The sequence below is a fragment of the Toxorhynchites rutilus genome, chromosome 3, assembly GCF_029784135.1.
Source record: "Toxorhynchites rutilus septentrionalis strain SRP chromosome 3, ASM2978413v1, whole genome shotgun sequence".
NCBI classification, from domain to species: Eukaryota; Metazoa; Arthropoda; class Insecta; order Diptera; family Culicidae; genus Toxorhynchites; species Toxorhynchites rutilus.
Genome location: NC_073746.1, coordinates 202552474 through 202576351, shown reverse-complemented (window position 1 = coordinate 202576351; position 23878 = coordinate 202552474). Strand labels below are relative to the sequence as shown.

General features: G+C 36.8%; 1 protein-coding gene across 2 annotated transcripts; it reads left to right on the top strand.

Moving 5' to 3' along the window:
* The first annotated feature begins 1133 nt into the window (after window positions 1-1133).
* LOC129780421 (innexin inx7) lies at window positions 1134-23548 on the top strand. Of its 2 annotated transcripts, XM_055788688.1 has the most exons (5): window positions 1134-1300; window positions 10194-10468; window positions 21754-21801; window positions 22657-23194; window positions 23251-23548. In XM_055788688.1, exons 1-5 carry the CDS (start codon window positions 1161-1163, stop codon window positions 23534-23536), a joined length of 1287 nt encoding a protein of 428 aa, XP_055644663.1. In that variant the 5' UTR covers window positions 1134-1160; the 3' UTR covers window positions 23537-23548. The 2 variants fall into 2 exon arrangements, with proteins under 2 accessions (XP_055644663.1, XP_055644664.1); XM_055788689.1 differs by lacking the exon at window positions 21754-21801.
* The last annotated feature ends 330 nt before the right edge of the window (window positions 23549-23878 follow it).

Genomic DNA, 23878 nt, shown 5'->3' with positions numbered 1-23878 from the left:
GCCGTCTGTGGGGTGATTTGGTCCAGTGTGTGTTTCATCCAAAAAAAAAACATACTTATGTTCATGTAAAGTTTTTTGGGATAATGTTACAATCAGTAACAGTGTTCTGGGATCGATACCAGGTGTTTTTGCCAGGTTCCAGACCAGACAAATTGGATTGAGACCATCTCGAATTCTGCATGGATCTTTTCACTGTTGTTTGAGCATTTTCAAACACTTTCACAAATAAAATCCGTTTTTGATGGCCTGCGTTGCACTTTCAATCTCCTCCTTCTTCCAACGTTATCTGCCCATCCACTTTTTGTAATTCCGCGGCATCTGGAATCGATTAGACCAAAGAAAAACTTCGTACCTGTAGGACCAATTCACCCCACAGAAACATGTCTATGTCACCCCACACAATATGCAAAAATTGAAATGCAATTAATTCCATTTATTGTTATCAAACTTACAGTTTTGCTGCATCAAGTTGTTCCTTCTCTGTAGGCGAATAGAACTTTACTGCACAATACACGAAAAGTTTGTTTAATCAGCGGGAAAAACCTTAAAACCTCGATCGGAAGACTCACATTTTTTGACAATCAAAGTGCTTGTTGTGTTCATGCTACCGTTTCCTTCCACCTGTCGAATTTTACCAAAGCTTTTTTACGTTAGTTACATACGGTTCAACAATAAAAGAAAATGACATTTCAAAAAAATCCAAGTTGAGCCGTACTTTTTGTCCAATGTCCAACTCACCCCGTGTTACCCTAAATCCAAAACAAATTTATGATGGAATAATTTCTTATATTATATGGGATCAACTGACAACAAGCTTATAATGTAGAGCACTAACAAACATATCCAGACAATTTACCAATCGCTAGTCATCGAATGTGGTTTCTGAGTAAGCATTCGAATGCAGTTATGTTCATAATTTTTCTTTCTTGGTAAATCATGCAACCTTAGTTTCAACCCTTAGTGTGTCGAAAACCAAGAATTACGTCTAAGTGATGACCCGTATCTTCTTCGAGCTTCACATTTGCTATCAATAACGAAGTGAAACTGATAGATAAACGCAGTGATAAGAATTTTGTTATCTCGTATCCGTCCGGGTTATGTTCGCTGAAATTAGTTTTTAAACTTTACTCCACTTTTTCGTTCTCCGACGTGTTCGAAACATGTTCAATACGTTTTCCGTACTTTTTCCTCATTTGAAATTAAAAAACAAAGCAATATGCATTGATAACATAGCATTTAAATTTCACTACCGGGCAACGTTTTTGGTATTATTAGTGTGTTCAATTCTAGTAACATCAAGGCAAGTGTAGTGGCATACTCAAAATATGTAAAGTATGGAATATCAATCTCATCGAAAGAAAGATTTTGGATACTACAGTAACATGAAACAGCTTCCATTTATAAGTCTGAAAGAATAACGAAATGAATCACCGATTCCGCATGATGGTCACCCTGTGTGTATATAAGTATTGACGAAGAATTCCAAAGTAAACACTATATTTCTGAAATGGGAGCTAAAGCTAAGTGAATTAAAACATCACACAGCATTTTCGTAGTAAAATGTCGAGTGATTTTTAAGGTGATCTGAAGAGATGTTCTGGAATACCGGCACGAGTATTGGGTACTTAATATTGTCAATATTGTTTAAAATTATTTTGTTTGAATTCAAATGTATTCAAACAAAATCATAGACAATTATTGTTGTAACCTGTAGCAAAATTATCATCAATAAAAAGGAAAAACTTTTCATGTTCGGTGTTCAATTTTCAATAAAAATATGTGGGTTCATGGTTTCACCTTATCATATTTTTGTAAAAATATCATGGACATTGAGGGTGTAATGTGTAATGATTAGGACACTTCAGACGAATGTTCTTCAGAGAATGTTCTGATTCAATGAGAATGTTATAAAAAGGTTGATCGAACTTAACGCAAAAGTGCGAAGAAATCGCTATCGATTGATGTGTTTGAGTCGAACATTGCAGAAAGAAACGGTAACTCGACAAAGGGATTTCGCAACACAACAACAGCCGGCTACATGTTGCAAAGCCGATAAAACCCCGTATGAAGCACTTAGATGGGAAATAACCCACCGAGTGTTCCTCAGATATTGTCCTGTCTGATTATAGCTAGTTCTGATCGATGACAAATCGCAGAGCAGCGCTTTCATTCTTTTAGAGCAGCACGAATTTGGCTGATTCCGCAAATAACATACCGTTTTCCGAAGTTGAATATGAATAACGGAAAAAAAGCATTTGATTAGTAAATTTATGACGTGGAACTACGTCTAACCGGAATATATGGGGGGTAAAATGAAAACCTAAACACAGAACATGCAGGAAAAAAAACGAAAGATTTCGAATGTATATTACTCGAACATTTCTTACTGGATAGGAAAGATGTTCACATCAATTGACAGGGAATATTCCTACGCATGTATTGCAATTAACAAAATGTTATTGTAAAAAATGTTTTATTAAATTTTAAACAATAACAATAACAACATAAACAATTGAATAACTGTAAAATGTTAAGCGTTATCTAAACGCTCTAATTACCTCGTTTTGACTGGCCCGATTTACGGTTTCCTCAACAGAGCCATCAAAACCAAACAACTTTGGGGAAATCGGCATTGCAAATACATGAGAGCCGGAGGCATTTTTGTTCCAACGGAAATGTGTTTCTCTAACACAGACTTCAAATCCAAGAAGCGTTGGGAAATTGGCATTGCAAATTCATGCAAGTCGGAGGCATTTTTTCTGGCTGAAATGTGTTTCCCCAACACAGACTTCAGAACCAAGGTGTCTGGAGAAATCGGCATTGCAAATGAATGTAAACTGCGAGTACTTTTGTACCCGCTTGCCTTTGTGCAGACTAGAATATGTTTCCCTGACACGGTCTTCTAAGCTTAGGCACCTGGGAAAATCGTGCAGACACTAGAGGCATTGCAAATAAATGTAAACTTAGAGTACTTTTGTACTCGCTTGTCTTTGTGCAGACTAGAATATGTTTCCCTAACACGGTCTTCTAAGCTTAGGCACCTGAGAAAATCGTGCAGACACTAGAGGCGAATGAACTTCCAAGTTTAAAGCCTCTATAGTATAAAAAGTAGAAGTTGAAGTTGTTGATTCATGCAAGCATGCTTTTTTTGCACGCCGAAAAGTGTTTTTCTAACACGGATTACAAAAGCTGATACGAACACAACGTTACGTTATTCAAGATTGCATTGAAAGATATGCCTTCATATCTACTGCCCTCTGAATTTCTACGCATACCATTTGATGATTAGTGATGATTGTGATAACAATTTGCTACGAAACGCCTATTGATTAAAAAATATGCCTTGCGTTTATATCATAGATATAACCCATAATTTTTTTTTATTTTTTCCGATTGTTTTCCACAGAGGCGTCTCGTCCACATGTTTAAACTGTATTATGTATAAATTGTTTCACATTTGTATCATGGAATTATCGAAGGTAATTTTTTTGTGATTTCTATATTATCTCGAATATCTTTATTTTATTTTCTATTTTGGTGGAACTCAATCCGGCAACTCAACGTGAAGAATATAATCTGATAGTTACATTTGACTTCACCTCAATCCGCGCGCAACACAGCCTTGACGCTACGAAATAAGCAGTAATGACTACCGGGTTCAAACCATTCATCTGAACCCGCCATCATCCAAACACAGGGTAAACACAGCCAACTACATATGAAACGATCACTACTACTAATGCGCCGCCTTTCGTAAAAATGACATTTTCGATTCACTATTTCTGCTGAACGAAACTAATGAAAACGATGGAAAATACACACCACCACTCTTCAGTGTTTGTTGGTGGTTGTTATCGTTTCCCTTTCAGTTTCTCTTTCTATTCCTGGCGTCATTAAAATTTGAGAGAGGGCACGAGACCGCGAGAGTACACAGCCCAAACACCCCGAGCGATCGTGATGCAAATAAATGAACGAACAAATTCATTAATTATTTCTGTGGATGTGGTGGTATTCTTTCGTTGATATGTGGTTTTAATTCAAGCGTTTTTATCGATTTTGTTCATTCGACAACTTTAACCCAGTATATATACATAGTGATCCCCGATTTTTGAAATTGATCGTTCATCAGCTAATCGAATACTTTTCAGCAGTTTGTTATTCGATACGATTAATCACCCCAAACAATCGATTAATCGGAGATCACTCTCTCTCTCTCTCTCTCTCTCTCTCTCTCTCTATATATATATATATATATATATATATATATATATATATATATATATATATCTGGAACTCAATCCTCAATCAAAATATATATATATATATATATATATATATATATATATATATATATATATATATATATATATATATATATATATATATATATATATATATATATATATATATATATATATAGCACACGTTTGAGATTTACCTTGGCGACAGTGTCTTTGATGCTAAAACTTTTATTACATCCAGAGTCATCAATTGTCGTCGTTCATATGAATCGATTACAGGTCGGATTCGATTATATACAGACTCGATTATATGTGATTCGATTATACACAATTTTGGACTCGATTATCCGAAATAAATTTTTTTATTTTTTAAAATATGACTTATTTCAAGAAAAAATGTTACCTTTCAACGTTAAGGTGAAATTTAAGTGGATTTTATATGTACAATGGGTAAAAATCGAGATTTTTGAAAATTTTGCTTGAATTTTTACCAGGAATTGTTTCTATCGATATTGCAGCGAAATTAAGATCGATAGAAGTTGGGTGTCAAAGAACAAATTGTAGATTTGAGAATTAAATTGTAATTTAATTGATAGAAACGATCAATCAATATGAATTTTGAAGGTAAAATTTATAATATCACATTAAAAATACTAACTTTGAAGTTTTTCACTTCTAAAATGTTACTTAAATCCACAAATTTAGATTTTTCACAACTATATCCTATACTAAATTTTCTCAACTTTTCAACAACTTCTGTAGCGTGCTTTTAATATAGAGCCAGTTTGAGGCAACAGAGTCCGAAACAAAAAAGTAGGTTGACGTGGGTCTATCGTTGGCTAAGTAATCATTTGTTTGTATTGATTAAATTATTGATTGAATGAAACAATTTTCGAAATCAATTGAATTCAACATATTTGTTGGTCAAGTAAAGAATTTGGACAAACGCCATGTTAATCGGGCCAGCCAGGATGTTTAAATAGCTCTTGACATTTTACAGTTATTCAATTGCTTATTTCAGGAGAAATAACATTTTTTTAGTTTTGGTATATGCGTAGAAATATTTCCTATCAATTTATGCAAACATCTTTCCGATATATTAAGTCATTATTCGAGTTATAAGCATTCGAAATCTTTAATTTTTTCCTACATGTTTGGTGTTTAGGTTTTCATTTTACCCCCCATATATTCCGGTTAGACGTAGTCCCACGCCAAAAAAAGTTATATAACTCTGTCATTGTTGAAATTCGAACATATGCGTAGAATAAAGTGACCAGATGGTCAGAGGTCTAACGCGGGACACAAAAAAACAAAACGTTATGTATATACCGTTTTGAATCATATTTCGGACGCTTAAGGCATATGATGCAGAAAACAGATCTAAACTTTATGCACAGGTATTATTTGGTTGATATTGACGTAGGACTACGTCTTTCATTTCTATACCGGGGTGTAAAATCAAAGTTTCGAAAACGAAAGCGTTATGCCGGAGACCGAGACTTTGAGTGTTAATATCTCTTAAACAACTGAACGAAATGGTATGATAAACCCTTCATTCGAAAGATAAAATGTCTATGCGTTCTATACTTTTTTCTTTCTGATCCAAAAACTTGTTTCAATAGTCTTAAATTTGCTTTCAAAACAGGCTATTGAAATCACCAATCGGTATATAAGCGAGCGCCGCTCGGAAATCCACTCAGTTCTAATTGAACAGCGATTGGAGCATGTTGTCGCTGTTGTGGTGAAGCTCTTCATTTATCATGAAAGCGCGGATGAACGGTGTCACCAAGAGCCTGTTTGTGCACCTTAGGCCAGAAGGGAATCCATCAGGAGGAGAGTGATGCCAAAAACGGTTCCCCGGGAAGATCTCGAAGCACCCGCTACACACAAACACATACATGCACGGAATTCTTTCCGTTTGGATGCCGTTCAGCATCGAGAAAGATCTGGAAAATAATTTGCCAGTTCCTCTAGGAATTTAAAAATACATTCATGTGAAAGAGTTTATTTGAATGTTTTCTATCCATGTAACACTGTGACCAAATATGTTTCAATCAAGTGCTATTAACAGATGGTTATAGAGTTATCATTAACCACTGGTGGGCTTCCAGTATCGAGGAAAATGTGGAAATATCTAATCGTTACTGAAAATAATCTGCCAGTTCCTCTGGGAATTTACAATTACATTCATGTGAAAGAGTTTATTTGAATGTTTTCTATCCATGTAACACTGTGACCAAATACATTTGGTTTTGTGATTTTTCAATCAAACGCAATTAACAGGATAGCTTCTGAAGATTATTCTTCCCCATCAGTAGGATATTTCCGTATTCAATATTAGATGCATAAAACCTTGTGCCTCCAACGTAACGCTCTCGTTTTCGAAGTTCTCCAAATATTCATTCATTCAGAATGAATTCAGATTCAACTTCAAACAAATGATCTCTAAATCAACGATAGTCCTACGTCACCCTTGCGGTTATACCATAGATATAAACCACTTCCTGTTTTTTTTTTTAATAATTCAATGTGCTTTTAAGCTTTCTACTTTGGTACCTATTTGATTGAAAACATAAAAAATCATCGAATAAAATGCTTTTCACATGAACCGAATAAGAATCAAACTTCGGACACTAAATCAAATTTCGGACAGATTGAATTCAAATTTCGGACACTTTATTTTGTAATTTTTTGGACGAAAATTACATTATACTTGATTATATGTTATAGTCAACTGCGAAACACTTACCGAGCAATCATAGTAAACTGTTAACGATGATGAGAACTAATGAAACACGAGAGAAATTTGAATATTTATGAACGGGTAAATTCTACGTGCTCACGCTAAGGAAACGTCAAACACAAACGATAATGAGTAGTGTTGTAAGTTTTCTGCCGATTATGTTATAATTTAAATGTAGTTCTCATGTGAAATGATAGTAAAACCAAGGGATTACTCTAAAGAAGCAATTGTGATATTAATTTGATAGTTATATCATCAGTGCATTAAGCATTTCAAGATATTAGAACAAAGTGTCCGAAATATGATGTTGTCCGAAATATGGTTCAGAACGGTACGTTATGTGAACATAAACCATAAAACTGATCAGTATTATTTCTTCCTGAGTATCGGCACTTGTGTTTTTTCGGTGGTTTAGATTTTGTTTACGCCCGAAATTCACTCGCTCAATCAGAGCATTTACGCCTGGCAAGCACGATTCAAATTCTACAATTTTCTTCAAATTACCGAATGGAATGCTCGAAAATTCCAATTCATTTTTCATCGATTTTAGTGTTAACGTATGCATTCAAAATAATTGACTAATTTCGGATGGCGATGAAAGATAATTTATAGGAACAAATTTTCTTTAAATCTTACGTTTATTAAGTCGCGAAGACCACCAACCTTCCCAACCTTTTTTTATCCCCGGCTGCGCCCGATAAAAAACTTTTGAGCGAATGGCCATAATAGAGAGACAGACAACCACCAAAGCCACGAAAAGGTAATATAACATGCCGATATACATCTTTTCATCGGCCAGGGTTCAGGTTCCGGCCAACTTCCGTAAGACCGCCCAGCGCTTCATTTACGATACTTCATCAAACAACTCTGCCTCTTCTTGTCGAGTATACACTAGTTCTTCTTCTTCTTCAATGGCACTAACGTTCCTAGAGGAACTTCGCCGTCTCAACGTAGTATTACTTGCGTCATTTTTATTAGTACTTAGTTGAGATTTCTATGCCAAATAACACGCCTTGAATGCATTCTGAGTGGCAAGCTCTAGAATACGCGTGATCACAGTGCATGTCGGAGGAAATTTCTTTGACGAAAAATTCCCCCGACCAGAACGGGAATCGAACCCGAACACCCGGCATGTTAGTTATACACTAGTTCTTCTGGCTTATTTAAAACGTTAAGCCCTGACCGAGCTAAGGGACCAAAGATTTTCGTCTGACTCACGTTGGTACCTGCGGATCAATAGGGGACTTTTATAAAAATCATTTTCCAATTTTGTTTCTGTCGCTTCCAGTTGACACTCTCTAAACAAAAAGCCCAATGTCGGTGCGATGAAACCAGTTCAACGTATTAATATTGGATGCATTAGATGCGCTCTTGAACAGTCTGCCAAATAAAAGTTGTTTTTTTGAGGTTCATCCATTTAAGAAAATCAACATGATTAAATTGTGATATTGAAATATATTGATATCTCGAGACATTTTCGTTTCTTTTGCCAAATGCGGGACGTTTCGCGGGACGGAATTTTACGCGGGACATTTTGTTGCAATGCGGGACTTCTGGTCAGTTTAGCGTAGAAGGATTTTTTTCATCAAATATTATCCTCTATCACCTCCTGAATGAATTCGGTTTTTTTAAAGAGAAAGGTATTTTATGACTTTAAGGAGACGAATCAAAAATTAAATTCTTCTTTAATATTCAAAAAATGAAAAATATATGCATGAAAATCGATATGAAAAAATTTTTTTTTGACTCGATTATATACAGTGAAAATAAGTCCAAAATTGTATATAATCGAGTCCGCTCTGTATAGACAAAATTATTGACGAAATGACGAAACGGTTTAAGGAAATAGATGAATACAAATTCGACGCTTTGTTGGATCACGAAAAATTTGCCGACATCGATGTCGCATTACCTACTGGGAATTTGAAAATGTTTATTTCATACCACTCGAAATTCAATGAAGCGAAGCTTAGTAATAATCTTTTTAAATTATAGTCATTATTCCGATTATCGTTGGACAAAACCTGCATCAAACCTTCTCCGGCTGGCTGGCCAGAATGATACTGACATTGCCTAATACAACGGCAACCGTTGAAAGAACTTTTTTTGATGTTCGACGGATCAAGAATTATTTGCGGTCGAGATCTGACCAGAAACGGTTATTCGGGATTATGATGATGACTGTGGTAAAAAGATTTCCTTTATGAGATAATGCCGATGCCTTTATTTTATGAGGAATTCAAGTTTGCGCTCATAGTTGACCGTAGTATTCTTTTGTTTTACAGGAAAACCTATTTTTGTGTAGGTGATGTGGAAAAAAAACGTGTTCGCCAAACCATTTGAAAAAAAACTTTTTGTTATGTGGTGGATAGGGACCGCATAAAAAAAAGTTTCCTTAAGAAAATAACCCAAATCCCAATGATTCCATTTGTGATCAACATTCGATTTCCTTTTTTCACTCTCATAAGCGGCCTACTCACTTGCACAGATCATAAAATTAACTCTTTGCTCCTATCAATAAGCTCCTACTGACAACTTAAAACGAAAAAAACAAAACATGGGAATGGAAATTAACAGACAGTCCTTATGTAGAGGGATAAAATACATGTCAAAGATAGAAAAAAATGACCGATGATATCGTGTTTTTTCAAATACCGCACAAACAAGTCGCATCAAAAAAATCGCATCAAAAAAATCGCACAAAAAAATTCGCATAAAAAACAGTACAAAAACTGGTTTTACTCTATAGATAAATGTTGAGAAATAAAAATGTTAAAATCTGTAGTCGCAATATTGTTGTTTTAATGTTGCTAATGAAATTGAGCAGGTAGCTCAGTTGGTCACGCGTTGCCTCTGGTTTTCAATGTTCTTTATCATCCAAAAGAAAATCACTGCTTCTGAATTGTTTCAACTACTTTTCACAAATGTTTACTGCTCTGCAAGAAACATCGAGCTGTTGTGCTATTAATAACACAACAAAGATCATATCAACTGTCTCCGCTGTTCGGTCTAATTGAACAATGGAAGAAAAGAAGGAATACACTTACGCCTAAATGGCTACTGTGTAGTGTATCAAATGCAATGGTACGGAAGGAATACTCTTACGCCTGAAAATGGTTACTGTGTAATGTACACGTCTTTCATATACATACTTTGCCAACTTTACGCCAACAGTACATCTAATTAGAAGTTTTTTTTTAATTTTTCAGACAATACATAGGTGAACACATAAGATGTATCACCGGAGGATCGATCCCGGAGCACGTTATTAACACGTTTTGTTTTTTCACCACAACATTCACGGTGGTGAGGTATTTCAACGAATCTATGTTACAAGAGAACTATATTCCTCATCCGGGAGTAGGACACATGAACGACGAAGAGCCTGTGAAACATCATGCCTATTATCAGTGGGTACCGTTTATACTTTTCCTTCAGGCCATCATGTTCTATGCCCCTCATTATCTTTGGCGATCGATTGAAGGTGAATATATCCATCAGAATCAATGTATGATTTATATACGAAGTTTTTATGTTATGTACATGGTTTGGTCTAGGGATATCTCATCTCTATTACATCAAATCATCATCTTTGAGAACTATCCTTCACAGGTTACTACAAATTTCAAATCTTTGCGGTTTCGGAATATAATTGAAGTTTGTGAACTGCTAAATGATGGTGAAGTTCAGATGAGATCGATTGATCGTGAGATCATATTGAGAATACCGGCGTATACGTTTAAATGTTTGAAGACATTTGTGTAGGGAAGGTATTCATCATATCACCCAAGTACCTCTTTGGATGTTAAACAATGTACATTATACATTCTATCAAATATATATCGGGAATTTGTGTTTTTAAAGAAATTGCTTTATTTATAATCAATTTTTATATTATCGCCCTCAAAATCGGTCCGTTTTTGAAGCAATACACTTTTTCTAACGAACAAGCGGCAATTTGAGTTTCGGAATAGGAAAAAGTCATACGGGGCCAACATTTCTAAAAAATATAAAAACCTAAAATTCTAAAATTCTAAGTAATAGAGTACGCTCGATGATTAACGGAATAAATCGCCTGTCCGATTGAATTGAGAAGAGTTCTCTCGGTTACCTTCTCAGGTTTCCTAATGACAACCCTCCGTCGCTGCGATTGGAGTTGTATGAAGCGCGTGGGATGAATAACGGAATAATCACCGGGACGATTAGTTCTAAAGAAGTTTTCTCGGTTACATTTAGGTTTCCCGAAGAACTCTTCCCCGCCGCGATTAAGGTTGAATCGAGACTTCGCGCGTTGAATAACGGAATACATTGCTAGGATGATTGGTTCTAGAGGATTTCCCTTCTCTAGAACCTTCTTCTCAGGTTTCCCAAAAATAACTCTTCGCCGTCGCTATTGGAGTTCTATAGAGAAACTTCAACCTACCGAATTTAAATTGGAATCTGTATATTGAAGAAGGAGATTATTCGTTTTTCTTACCTGAGCAAGCTGTTACTTGTATACCGAATCAAAACAATAAATATTTGGATTTGGTATTCATCACTGACACTGAGTCATAGACTTCAACGTTATGTCGCTACATTTCGTGCTGTTCGCCATTTTCGCAAGGTTCGCCCCTTTTTACAGGCACTACCCAAGATCGACAACCCGGTACCCGAAATGGTTCTCATCGGCTCTTATTAGAGTTCTCAAAGACAAACGTAAAGCGCTGAAAAAAATGCAAAAGAATTCTACCCCAGAAAATGTTGCTTCTTACAAACAGTTATTGCGATCGTTCAAAGTGTTACACAGGGAAGCGCATCAAGTCTACATCAATGGGATTCAGAATGGGATAAAGGAAAATCCGAAATCTTTTTGGAAGTTTGTAACCGATCTTCAACTTGCAGACAGGAGACCACCGTGCTCTTTGCGGAGTATTTCAAGAGCGTTTATCAAAACGACCACCCGAGTATTGTCAACTCTTCAATCGACAGTGAAGTGCAGTGAAACAAGGTTTATCGGATCTAGACTCGGGTAAGTCAGCAGGACCAGATAGGCTCCCCGCAAAACTTCTGAAAGAAATCAAGGAAGAACTTATTGATCCCCTGACTACGCTATTCAATTCGTCGCTTTCGCCCGGTTACTTCTTGCCGCTGTGGAACATCTTGCACATTACTCCAATCCATAAGAAGGGTCCTCGCTCAGATGCTGAAAACTACCGGGGTGTTGCAATCCAGTTTGCGATACCAAAATTATTTGAACGACTTGTTTACTTTCGCCTTTACGAACGTATTATCGACCGTGTTTCAGTAGCACAGCATGGTTTCGTATGTGCTGTGCCGATATCCTCATTCCCACACTAGACCATATATTTCCAATAAAACACCGATTCATTCATTCTCCCATTTCCATGTCATAAACCACCCAATGTGACACACTCTCCTTCCCCGAATCCATACTCATTATTTGTAACGTGAGAAGTCCCAAGCGCCCTAGCGCTAAGCGACATGACTCACTAACCTCCATCTGTTTACCATTAACACAAAGTGCAATGCTCAGCCCTCCGCATCGCATTGCGACCTGACCCACATCTGTTTACTATTAACGAATGGCACATAGCATAGCGTAACTATAGCTATCCCTCTCTTGGAAGTATTGAACCATTTATTATATACACTAGGCTAAGAACTTTCTTGTAAGCAAAACGACAGGAATAAAATCAATCTGGTAAATACCCCAAACTGGTGAAGTACCTCAATCCGAAACTCTCCAGTAGAAAACTCCGAACAGAATATGGCGACCGTGAACAGAGTCTAAGTCTTCGGAACAGACTTAGAGTTATCGAACGAATCGATTAATAAAGTGTAAAAGTGTTCGGAAAAAGTGCCAAAAAATTTACGACATATCAGATATAACAGTGATGGTGCTGGATTAGAAAAACACGAATCAAAACGGTGACCCGCAGGTGAACACAGTGCGAAAATAAAGTGTGACCACCCCGCTCAGTAGAAGCCATGAACACAGTGTGAAAATAAAGTGTGACCACCCCGCTCAGTAGAAGCCATGAACACCGCGCGAAAATAAAGTGTGGCCCCCCGCTCAATACCAGCCACGAACACCGCGTGAAAATAAAGTACGGCAGACCGCTCAGTAGCGGCAATAAACAATGTGCTAAGCGAAAAAAAAAGGAGTAAGCTATTGAACAATGCGTTAAGTAAAAAAAAACCCCGCGCAGTAAGCCATTGAGCAATGTGTTAATTGAATAAAAGACTTGGGACCGTTCAACACGAATAAACTCGTCACGATGGAACGCAAAAGCACATAACAAATATAGATAAATGTATATCGCTAATTCATGTTCAAAAAAAAAAATTTTTTTTTTATATGACAAGATTTATACAAACGCATCGATCGTTTTCAATAGCGCAAACCTGTACAATATATATATATATATATATATATATATATATATATATATATATATATATATATATATATATATATATATATATATATATATATATATATATATATATATATATATATATATATATATATATATATATATATATATATATATTCAAATTTTCGGTGAATTTATTCACCCGAGGTATAACTAAACCAACGGTAGCGACAGGCTAAATGAAACAATCACTCGACGAGTTGAGGAAGATTTACAACGAACTAAAAGCCAAAGAGAAACATAGATCTTCCAAGAGAATATTAAATAAAGGAATAGATAAGGCAAACAAGCTAAGCTATCAAAAATATCAAAAATAGAAGATACAGTCGAGAATCAATTAATTTTAGAACAAGGAAAGGAGCTCCACCAAGCTATTAAACAACTAGTAGAGCTGATACGTAAAAACGAAGTACTATCTTTCAAAGCAGCCGCGACAGCAGTATTATTTGCTAAAAGACTAGAAAAAGTCACAAAAATGGCGCAGGCGATAGTGAGAAATCACGAAACCAAACTGATACTTAAAGCAGGACAATTTAGCACACTATCTGCAGCGATCGAGACAATAAATGAAAACGAACAGCCGCACAACGATAATGCCAACATAATGCGTTATCGGACGCAAAATTCCCGAAATAACCCACATCAAGGGAATCGACATTTGTATAAAAATAGAAACCGTAATAATTCTAACCATAACAACAACAACTTTAGACGGAACGATAGATTTCAACCTAGACCATTTTCAACGCATAGGAACACAAACAACAATAATGGCTATCCGAGACAACAACATAATCAAAACTATAATCGACACCCGCAGAACAGGGCACCATTCAATTCGACACGATACAACGGCTCGCGCGTTTTCTTAGCACAATCGGGAAACGCGCTGAACCCCCAGCAAATAACCGTTGGGGGCATGAGCACTGGCACTGGACAAGACCCAAGACAAAGTCAAGGTCAATATCAGGATGTTCTACAGGAACAACCTACCCGACCGCAACGGCAAATGCAAGGTCAAGTAATGACCTACCCTCATTAATCACTGAACGATGTTTCCAAATTAACTCCACATGTAGTAATTTTGTTTACCTGAAATTAGAATTTTCAACATCAGAGTCCACTCTTCTCGTTGACTCCGGTGCTGAAATTTCTATTTTTAAAATAAACACAGTTAAATCTACACAAAACATAAATTTTTCAGAAAAATGCCGTATTTCAGGAATAAATGACATACAAACAGAAACCCTTGGTACAACATCGACAAAAATTTTACTTCCTAACGGAACAACAATTGAGCATAAATTTCAAATTGTAGACTCAAATTTTTCAATACCTACTGATGGAATTCTCGGAAGATATTTTCTGTCGAAATTCAGATGTTCGATAAGCTACGATACATGGTTTTTAACTATTGCTAACAAAGGAGAAATAATTGAAATACCTATTGAAGATAACCTTAACGGAGAATTTATTATACCACCTAGATGCGAAGTTTTCAAACAAATTTTTACACAAGAAATAAATAACGACTACGTCTTACTATCACAAGAAATCATACCAGGAGTTTACTGTGCAAACACGGTTGTAAACTCTAAACATCATGTAATAAAATTTATCAATACGAACATTGAACCAATTCGCATAAACAAAAACTTTAAAAGAACATACATATCACTTCAAAGCTACGACGTCTTCAGTTTTAACAGAACGAACAAAAGTAACCGAAACAAAAAACTTTTTGAAGAACTAAATTTAACAGATACACCTGAAACATGTAAACAGAAAATATTGGACCTATGTTCTAAGTTCAATGATATATTTGCTTTAGAAGGAGACACATTATCAAGCAACAATTTTTATAAGCAGAAAATAAATTTGTCTGAAAACACACCAGTATACATTAAAAATTATCGTTCACCCGAAGTTCACCGACAAGAAATCAATTCACAAGTAAACAAACTGTTGACTGACAACATAATTCAACCGTCCGTATCTCCATATAACTCCCCCATACTTTTGGTGCCAAAGAAGTCAACAACAGACTCCAAAAAATGGCGTCTAGTCGTAGATTTCAGGCAACTGAATAAAAAAATTGTTGCCGACAAATTCCCTCTGCCTAGAATCGATGATATTTTAGATCAGCTAGGTAGAGCTAAATATTTTACGACTCTAGACTTGATGTCAGGTTTCCACCAAGTTGAACTTGATGAACACTCTAAACAATTCACCGCTTTCTCTACACCAACTGGTCATTTTGAATTCAATAGATTACCGTTCGGTTTGAACATATCACCGAACAGTTTTCAAAGAATGATGACCATTGCCTTAAGCGCATTTTTATACATAGATTCTATAATTGTCATTGGAGGCTCAATTAAACATCATTTGTCTAATCTCGAAAAAGTTTTTGAAAAATTACAAAAATTTAATTTGAAACTGAACCCTGGAAAATGTAATTTTTTCTGTGCAGATGTAACCTATTTAGAACATCACATTTCCGAACAGGGAATTCAACCAGATAAAAGCAAATATTCTTCAACACTAAACTATCCCGAGCCAAAATCAGCAGACGAAGTAAGAAGGTTTGTAGCCTTTTGCAATTACTACAGACGTTTCATTCCTTATTTCGCTGATTTAGCTGCACCTTTAAATGCTTTGTTACGGAAAAATGTTAAATTCGTTTGGAGCGAAAACTGTAAACAAGCTTTCAAATTACTTCAAAATAATCTCCTATCGCCCAGAATCCTAAAGTTTCCAGACTTCAATAAAACATTTATCCTCAGCACAGACGCATCAAAAATAGCATGCGGTGCTGTATTGGCACAAAAACATGGCGATATAGACTTACCAGTAGCATACGCAAGCCGTTCATTTACGAAAGGTGAAAGTAACAAATCAACTATAGAGCAGGAACTCACTGCTATACATTGGGCTATCATGTATTTTAGACCTTACTTATATGGTAGAAAATTCGTAGTAAGAACTGACCATCGCCCATTGGTATACTTATTTTCAATGACCAATCCCTCATCAAAATTGACCAGAATGAGAATAGATTTAGAAGAATTCAATTTCGACGTTGAATACGTGAAAGGAAAAGAAAATGTCGGGCCTGACGCTTTATCACGTATCAATATAGATTCTGAAGAACTCAAAAATCTAAAATTATTACCGGTCCAAACACGATCCATGACTCGAACACATCAACAAACTCCTAATAGAACTCAAATTGCTAATAAGACTGATCACCCTATGGCATATGATTCTATTAATAATATCGATGCGTTCAACCTACCAAAACTTATTTTCTCAACGCATCAAGACGACCTATATGCGACAATTTATAACAAAAATGTGAAAAAGATTATTGCTCAAGCGTAATTCTCTTATGCATTAAACCAAATAAACATCGAAAGGTACCTTAACATTATAAACGATATGGCCAAGAAATTACAAATCACGCAATTAGCGATTGCAAAAACAAACATTATATTCTCAATGATTGAAGCGCAACATTTTAAAGACGCATGCAACAAAGTGCTAACGAACGTTCAAATTATAATCTACCAACCAGCACAAATTATCAATGATGAAAACGAAATAATGAGAATTATTAAAGAAAACCATGTGACACCCTTAGGAGGACACGTCGGTATAAATAAGCTTACCCAGAAATTGAGAAGAAATTTGTATTGGATTAATATGAAGTCCACTATTATGAAATTCGTAAAATCATGTCTTTTCTGTAAGCAGAATAGGCACACGATTAAAACAAAAGAACAATTTACCCACACAATAACACCAGAAAAAACATTTCAAATAATCTCAATGGATACAATCGGTCCATTTACGAGAACTAATAAAGGTAATCGATATGCACTGACAATCCAGTGTGAACTATCAAAATACGTTATAGTAGCACCAATAGTCGACAGACAAGCAAACACTTTAGCTAAAGCATTCGTAGAAAGTCTAATTTTAAAATATGGTTGTCCATCTATTGTTAAATCAGATATGGGAACCGAATACAAAAATGAAGTTTTTCAGCATATGTGCAGTTTACTTCAAATAAACCAAAAATTTTCAACCACATATCATCCCGAAACAATAGGAAGTTTAGAACGTAATCACAGATGTCTAAACGAATATTTGAGACATTTTATAAATGAGCAACATGATGATTGGGATTCATGGTTAGCTTATTACACATTTTTTTACAATACAACCCCACATTCGGAACACAAATACTCACCATTTGAACTAGTATATGGAAGACAGTTTCAATTTCCTACAAATATTACAAGTAAAATCGATCCTATATATAACACAGATTCATACATTACAGAATTAAAACATAAAATTCAAACCGCATGCCTGAAAGCTAAAAATTTACTTGATAAAGCAAAATCAAAGAGAACAGAAAATCACCTAGAAAAATCAAACCCATTAGATGTAAAGATAGGTGATAACGTATGGCTAAAAATAGAGAACAGAAGAAAACTGGATCCCGTATACTCAGGACCATTTCAAATCGTAGGCATAGAACATCCAAATGTGATTATAAAAAATAAAATATCAAAACAACAGCAAATGGTGCATAAAAATAGAATAATAAGATAATAATAAAAAAAAACAGAATAATTATAAATAACGAATGGTTACTTGCGTACACCATTCTTCCCAAGAGGGGGTAGGTGTGCTGTGCCGATATCCTCATTCCCACACTAGACCATATGTTTCCAATAAAATACCGATTCATTCATTCTCCCATTTCCATGTCATAAACCACCCAATGTGACACACTCTCCTTCCCCGAATCCATACTCATTATTTGTAACGTGAGAAGTCCCAAGCGCCCTAGCGCTAAGCGACATGACTCACTAACCTCCATCTGTTTACCATTAACACAAAGTGCAATGCTCAGCCCTCCGCATCGCATTGCGACCTGACCCACATCTGTTTACTATTAACGAATGGCACATAGCATAGCGTAACTATAGCTATCCCTCTCTTTTTTTTTTATCCAAAATATATATTTTTATTAAGGCTCATATGACGTCAGCCTAACGGGGCCGGGAGTTCAATATTTCGACAATGTTTGCTTACAACTATGTTAGTAATATGTAACCGATTACTCGCGGTTGGCTCGAGGTTAGTATTACAAGTGTTTTCGTAATTCGGATGTTGCTGTCTCCAATGCTCTGTACGTGTGCCCGACACGGGATACTTCCTATTGGGATGCAGCTGACCATTAATCAGCAACGCCCCCCTAGTCTGTACCCCATATCTAGCGTGGTGCGTCTTTCTCCACTCGAGGAATCCAGGATAGAATGGTCACTAGCCGGCGCAATCATCAGCTCGTGTAGAGTTGTCATAAGCGGTACAACCTTTGGCTCTTGTTGAATGATCAGTGGACTGCACAACCTTTGGCCCGTGTATCTGTAAAGAGTGTATGTATGTATTGCCGCGACTAAGTAAAAGTTTATCGTTTGGATAGGAGGGATATGAAACGGGGACACAACGAAAGAAAAATCATTAAACGTTGACATCGGCGTTTCTGAGGAACAGGTATAGATGAAGCAGAAGATCAGGATCATGGCTACCTTTGATATCCCGGACGGGGATATCCGATTGTCTGCCTTGTGCTCTCAGTGCTCTAGAGAGCTGAGAGCGAGCAGCATGGAACCGGATACACGACCAGACAACATGCTCGATGTCGTGGTAGCCATCGCCACAATCACAAAAATTGTTTGCTGCGAGCCCAATGCGATAGAGATGCGCGTTTAGGTTGTAGTGATTGGACATAAGCCGAGATATCACGCGAATGAAATCACGACCTACATTCAATCCCTTGAACCATGCACTCGTCGAGACCTTAGGGATAATCGTGTGTAACCAACGACCGAACTCATCTTCACTCCACATGCGCTGCCAACTTACGAGCGTATACTGACGAGGAATGTGGAAAAATTCATTATAAGCAATTTGCCTTTCTAAAAGTGTGCCTTCTAAAGCGCCCACCTTAGCTAGCGAGTCCGCTTTCTCATTCCCCGGAATCGAGCAATGAGAGGGAACCCTTGTTAAGGTAATCTTGAATAATTTTTCGACCAAAACACTCAATAGTTGTCTTATTCTTGTTAGGAAGTAAGATGAGCATTTATCAACTTTCATTGAGCGGATTGCCTCTATTGAGCTGAGACTGTCTGAAAAAATAAAATAGTGGTCGATGGGCAATGTTTCAATGATCCCTAATGCGTAATATATCGCACCCAGTTCAGCGACATACACGGAACAAGGATCTTTGAGTTTGAAAGAGGCACTGGAATTTTCATTGAAGATGCCGAAGCCAGTGGACCCGTTTATGAATGAACCGTCAGTAAAGAACATTTTATCAGATCTAACTTTCCCATATTCTGCCGAAAATATCGGCGGAATAGAATCGGAGCGTAGGTGATCTGGGATTCCATGGATTTTTTGTCGCATGGACAGATCAAAAATGACAGAGGAATTGCAGAAGTATGGGAAGCAAACTTGGTTGGAGATGCCTGGTGAAGGGTGCACGTCGTGGGTAAGGTACTCATGGTATAAAGACATAAAACTTGACTGAGGAGTCAGTTGGAGTAGATTTTCGAAGTTATCAATCACCAATGGATTCATGATCTTGCAACGGATGAGAAATCTGGAGGATAATTCTGTGAACCGAAGAGTAAGCGGGGGTACTCCTGCCAAAACTTCGAGACTCATCGTATGTGTCGAATGCAAACACCCCATGGCTATACGCAAGCAACGATATTGTATTCTCTCCAGCTTGAGAATATCTGGAGAGAATACAATTCCCAAGAATTCCCTCTCTTGGAATTATTGAACCATTTATTATATACACTAGGCTAAGAACTTTCTTGTAAGCAAAACGACAGAAATAAAATCAATCTGGTAAATACCTCAAACTGGTGCAGTACCTCAATCCGAAACTCTCCAGTAGAAAACTCCGAACAGAACACGTAAAAGGAAAGTCAGTTGTGACGATCCTATGCTAATTTTGCGATCGTCACGGATTATATATCTAAAGGGTATCAGGTGGACTGTATATATACAGATATGAGCAAGGCTCTCGATGTGGTAGGAATAAGCATCATGATGCGCGCGGTGGCTGACTTCGACATTCATGGAAAAGTGTACGAATTGATTAGGACGTTTCTGGAGAGCAGAACACAGTATGTGAAAGTGCACAAAAAACGCATCTAGACCCTTCGGTGTTTTTTCAGGTGTTCCGCAGGGTAGTCATTTGGAGCCTATTTTGTTTGTCATGGTCATGAATAAATTACCATCAAGCTTGTCCAACGCAATAGTGCTCATATGCGCGGATGATGTTAAGATTTTCCTACCCGTGAAACACATCGATGATTGCCTTCTACTTCAACAAGATTTAGTCAATTTTGGGAGATTCGTCGAGAGCAACGGACTAAGTGTAAACCCCAGCAAATGCCCCTTTATTACTTATACCAGGAGAGCTCAGTCGATAACTTTCAACTATAGGCTGGGAGGTATGGATCTTCAACGAGATTTAGTCAATTTTGGGAGATTCGTCGAGAGCAACGAACTAAGTGTAAACCCCGGCAAATGCTCCGTTATTACTTACACCAGGAGAGCTCAGTCGATAACTTTCAACTATAGGCTGGGAGGTATGGATCTTCAACGAGTAGAGTGTGTTCGAGACTTAGGCGTGACGATGGATCAATCCCTCACGTTTAACTTCCACCTAGAACGAATAGTCAAGGGAGCGCTGCAACTATTTGCTCTCACTCGTCGCTTTGGAAAAGAATTCACTGACCCGCATGTAATTCTGAGAATCTACACGAGCCTTGTACGTTCCAAACTCGACTTTGCGAGTGTAGTGTGGCGACCGCAATACCAGCCAGCATACGAAGATATCTGCTGCTTGATAGACCTGGATACTGTTAGAAGCAGACACAGAATCGCGGATATCATATTCTTATGTAAACTGTTGAGCGGACGGATAAGAAGTCCGTGTCTCTACGAACGGATAAATTTTAGCACCAACCTTGAGGTCCAGAAATTATACCCAGCACGAACCAACAACTCGATTCATGCGTGAGTTTAACATGCTGCAAGAAGAAATTCGGAGAAGATTACGATTACTTTTAAGAGGACAACTAAATGTATAAGTTAAATTGTGTTTTATTTCCGTTTCCATGTTTTGTTTTTAAGAGGGATAACGGGCTTGCAGCTTATAACCTAATAAACATTATTATTATTATTATCGGTTCGGATGATTTTAAAAGAGTTCTCTGTTTTACCTTTTCAGGTTTCCCAGGGTTAACTCACCGCCGTTGCGATTTGATTCCGATAAAAAGTACATGCGATAAATAATAGAATAACTAGCCGTTCCAATCAATTTTACAGGATAATCTCTGCTGCACGTTGTGACACATGAGATTCTATCCAACTATTCCTACCATGATAATCACTAGGGAACCAATCTTATAGGGGCGACCCTTCTGGCCTTCGAGCGGCGAATATCATACTAACATTCCTTCCTTTCCCCTGGTGACTGTGAGGACATGGCCGGCGTCGTTATTGACTATTCAAAGCTTGAATCGCTGAAACTTGAACAATGAGAATGATTTGCTACTCCCAAGTGTGTTCTTTTTGCCATTACGTCAATCACGGAGAGCAACCACGAAGTGTACAGTCTACCCAAGCTCAAGCTCAAGGAACATATCATACGGGGCCATATCTGGAGAGTACGGTGTTGGTTCATACACATTCGTGCTATTTTTGGTCAAAAATTCGTTCACAATAATCGTTCGGAGCATTATCGTGGTGCGAAATGCGAGTGTTATCCTTCCACAAATCTGGCTGTTTGCCACGAATTTTCTTTCGTGAATGCCTAATTTTCAGCGTTTCGACACAAGTAATTTTGTTTGCAACACAAACTTTCACATAATAACTTTGACCAACAGAATTATCCTTATAAAAAATCGCCAAGAAAAAAAGTTAACTTGTTCTTAATGATGCTGTAAACAAACTAAATGACTGATCGCGCGCAAAATTGACATTTGGGCCACTGGCAGTAGTACCAACTTAAAAAAAAGAAAAATGACAAAATTTAAAATTACAATTTCCCGGATTTGACAAAATTTACATAAAAGCGCATCCTTCAAAACTAACATAATTCAATGAATTTCTACTTCTACTTCGCTTTTAGGTGGACGAATCAAAATGCTCGTAACTGGCCTGAAAATGGTAGAAATATCACAGTATTATCATAATTATAAAAACGTTGTACTCGAAAATAAGTATACTCTATACTCGCAGTTAGAACTCACGAAGAAAATCGCATCGGTACGTAGAGCTTTCCAAAACCATTTAAGAACTAACAATATTTGGGCCTTCGAGCATATTTTCTGTGAAATGTTGAACTTAGTGAACGCTCTGATGCAAGTCTGGGGCACCAATCTATTCCTTGGCGGGCGGTTTTATTCTCTCGGGAAACAAGTTATGCGAGAAGATTTTTCTGGAACGGTGGATGTGTTGGATACGGTATTCCCAAAAGTGACCAAATGCCATTTCCATAAGTATGGTCCCTCCGGTACTATACAGAAACATGACGCACTTTGTATAATGGCACTCAACGTGATCAACGAGAAAATTTTCACTTTCCTATGGTTTTGGTATCTCATACTTATAAGCATCTCTATAGTGGCTCTTGTTTGGAGACTAATCATATTGTATTATCATGGGAGGTATGAAATATATTCCAATCAGTCATACACAATTTCAAGATTTGCTTTATTTTCAGATGTGATAAATTCAACGCTTTCATATTCTCTTTTTCCTGTCCTGGGTCAGTCAATTCACGTGATGTAACAGTTATTACAAGACTTCCTTTCTCAGCTTGGTTTTTTCTATATTATTTGTCTAGCAATATGGATCGACATATGTTCAAAGCGATGTTCAAAAAAATCTCAAATAATGATTGTCGAAACTACGATACTGACGAGGTATTCAATAAGAACGATGTGTCATCACGTGTATTAGAATCAGAAATTTTTAGTACCGATGAGTTTACTATTAATAAAGATTGAATAATTTACATAAATCCCGAAGGTTTGTTTGTCTGTATGTATGTCCTGTATAGACTCGAAAACTTTAGAATTTACAGACGCGAAAATTTGTGAATGTGGGTGTTCGTGAACGTCGAGCATTGCTTTGTTTAGCTAATCTTAAGAGGGAAGGAAGAAGATGAGAGTTAGTCATCTTAAAGGGTGTGTCACATCAAATTGCATCACGGAAAAAACGCTGTAGAAATTTAATTTTTAGGAATTATATCTTCAGCTTTCGCTTATAATCAGATAAAAGTGTATAGATCACGTTGGCCATGCTTCACTGTCAATTTTTCGTAAATTTGGAAAAATGTCGTCGAACGA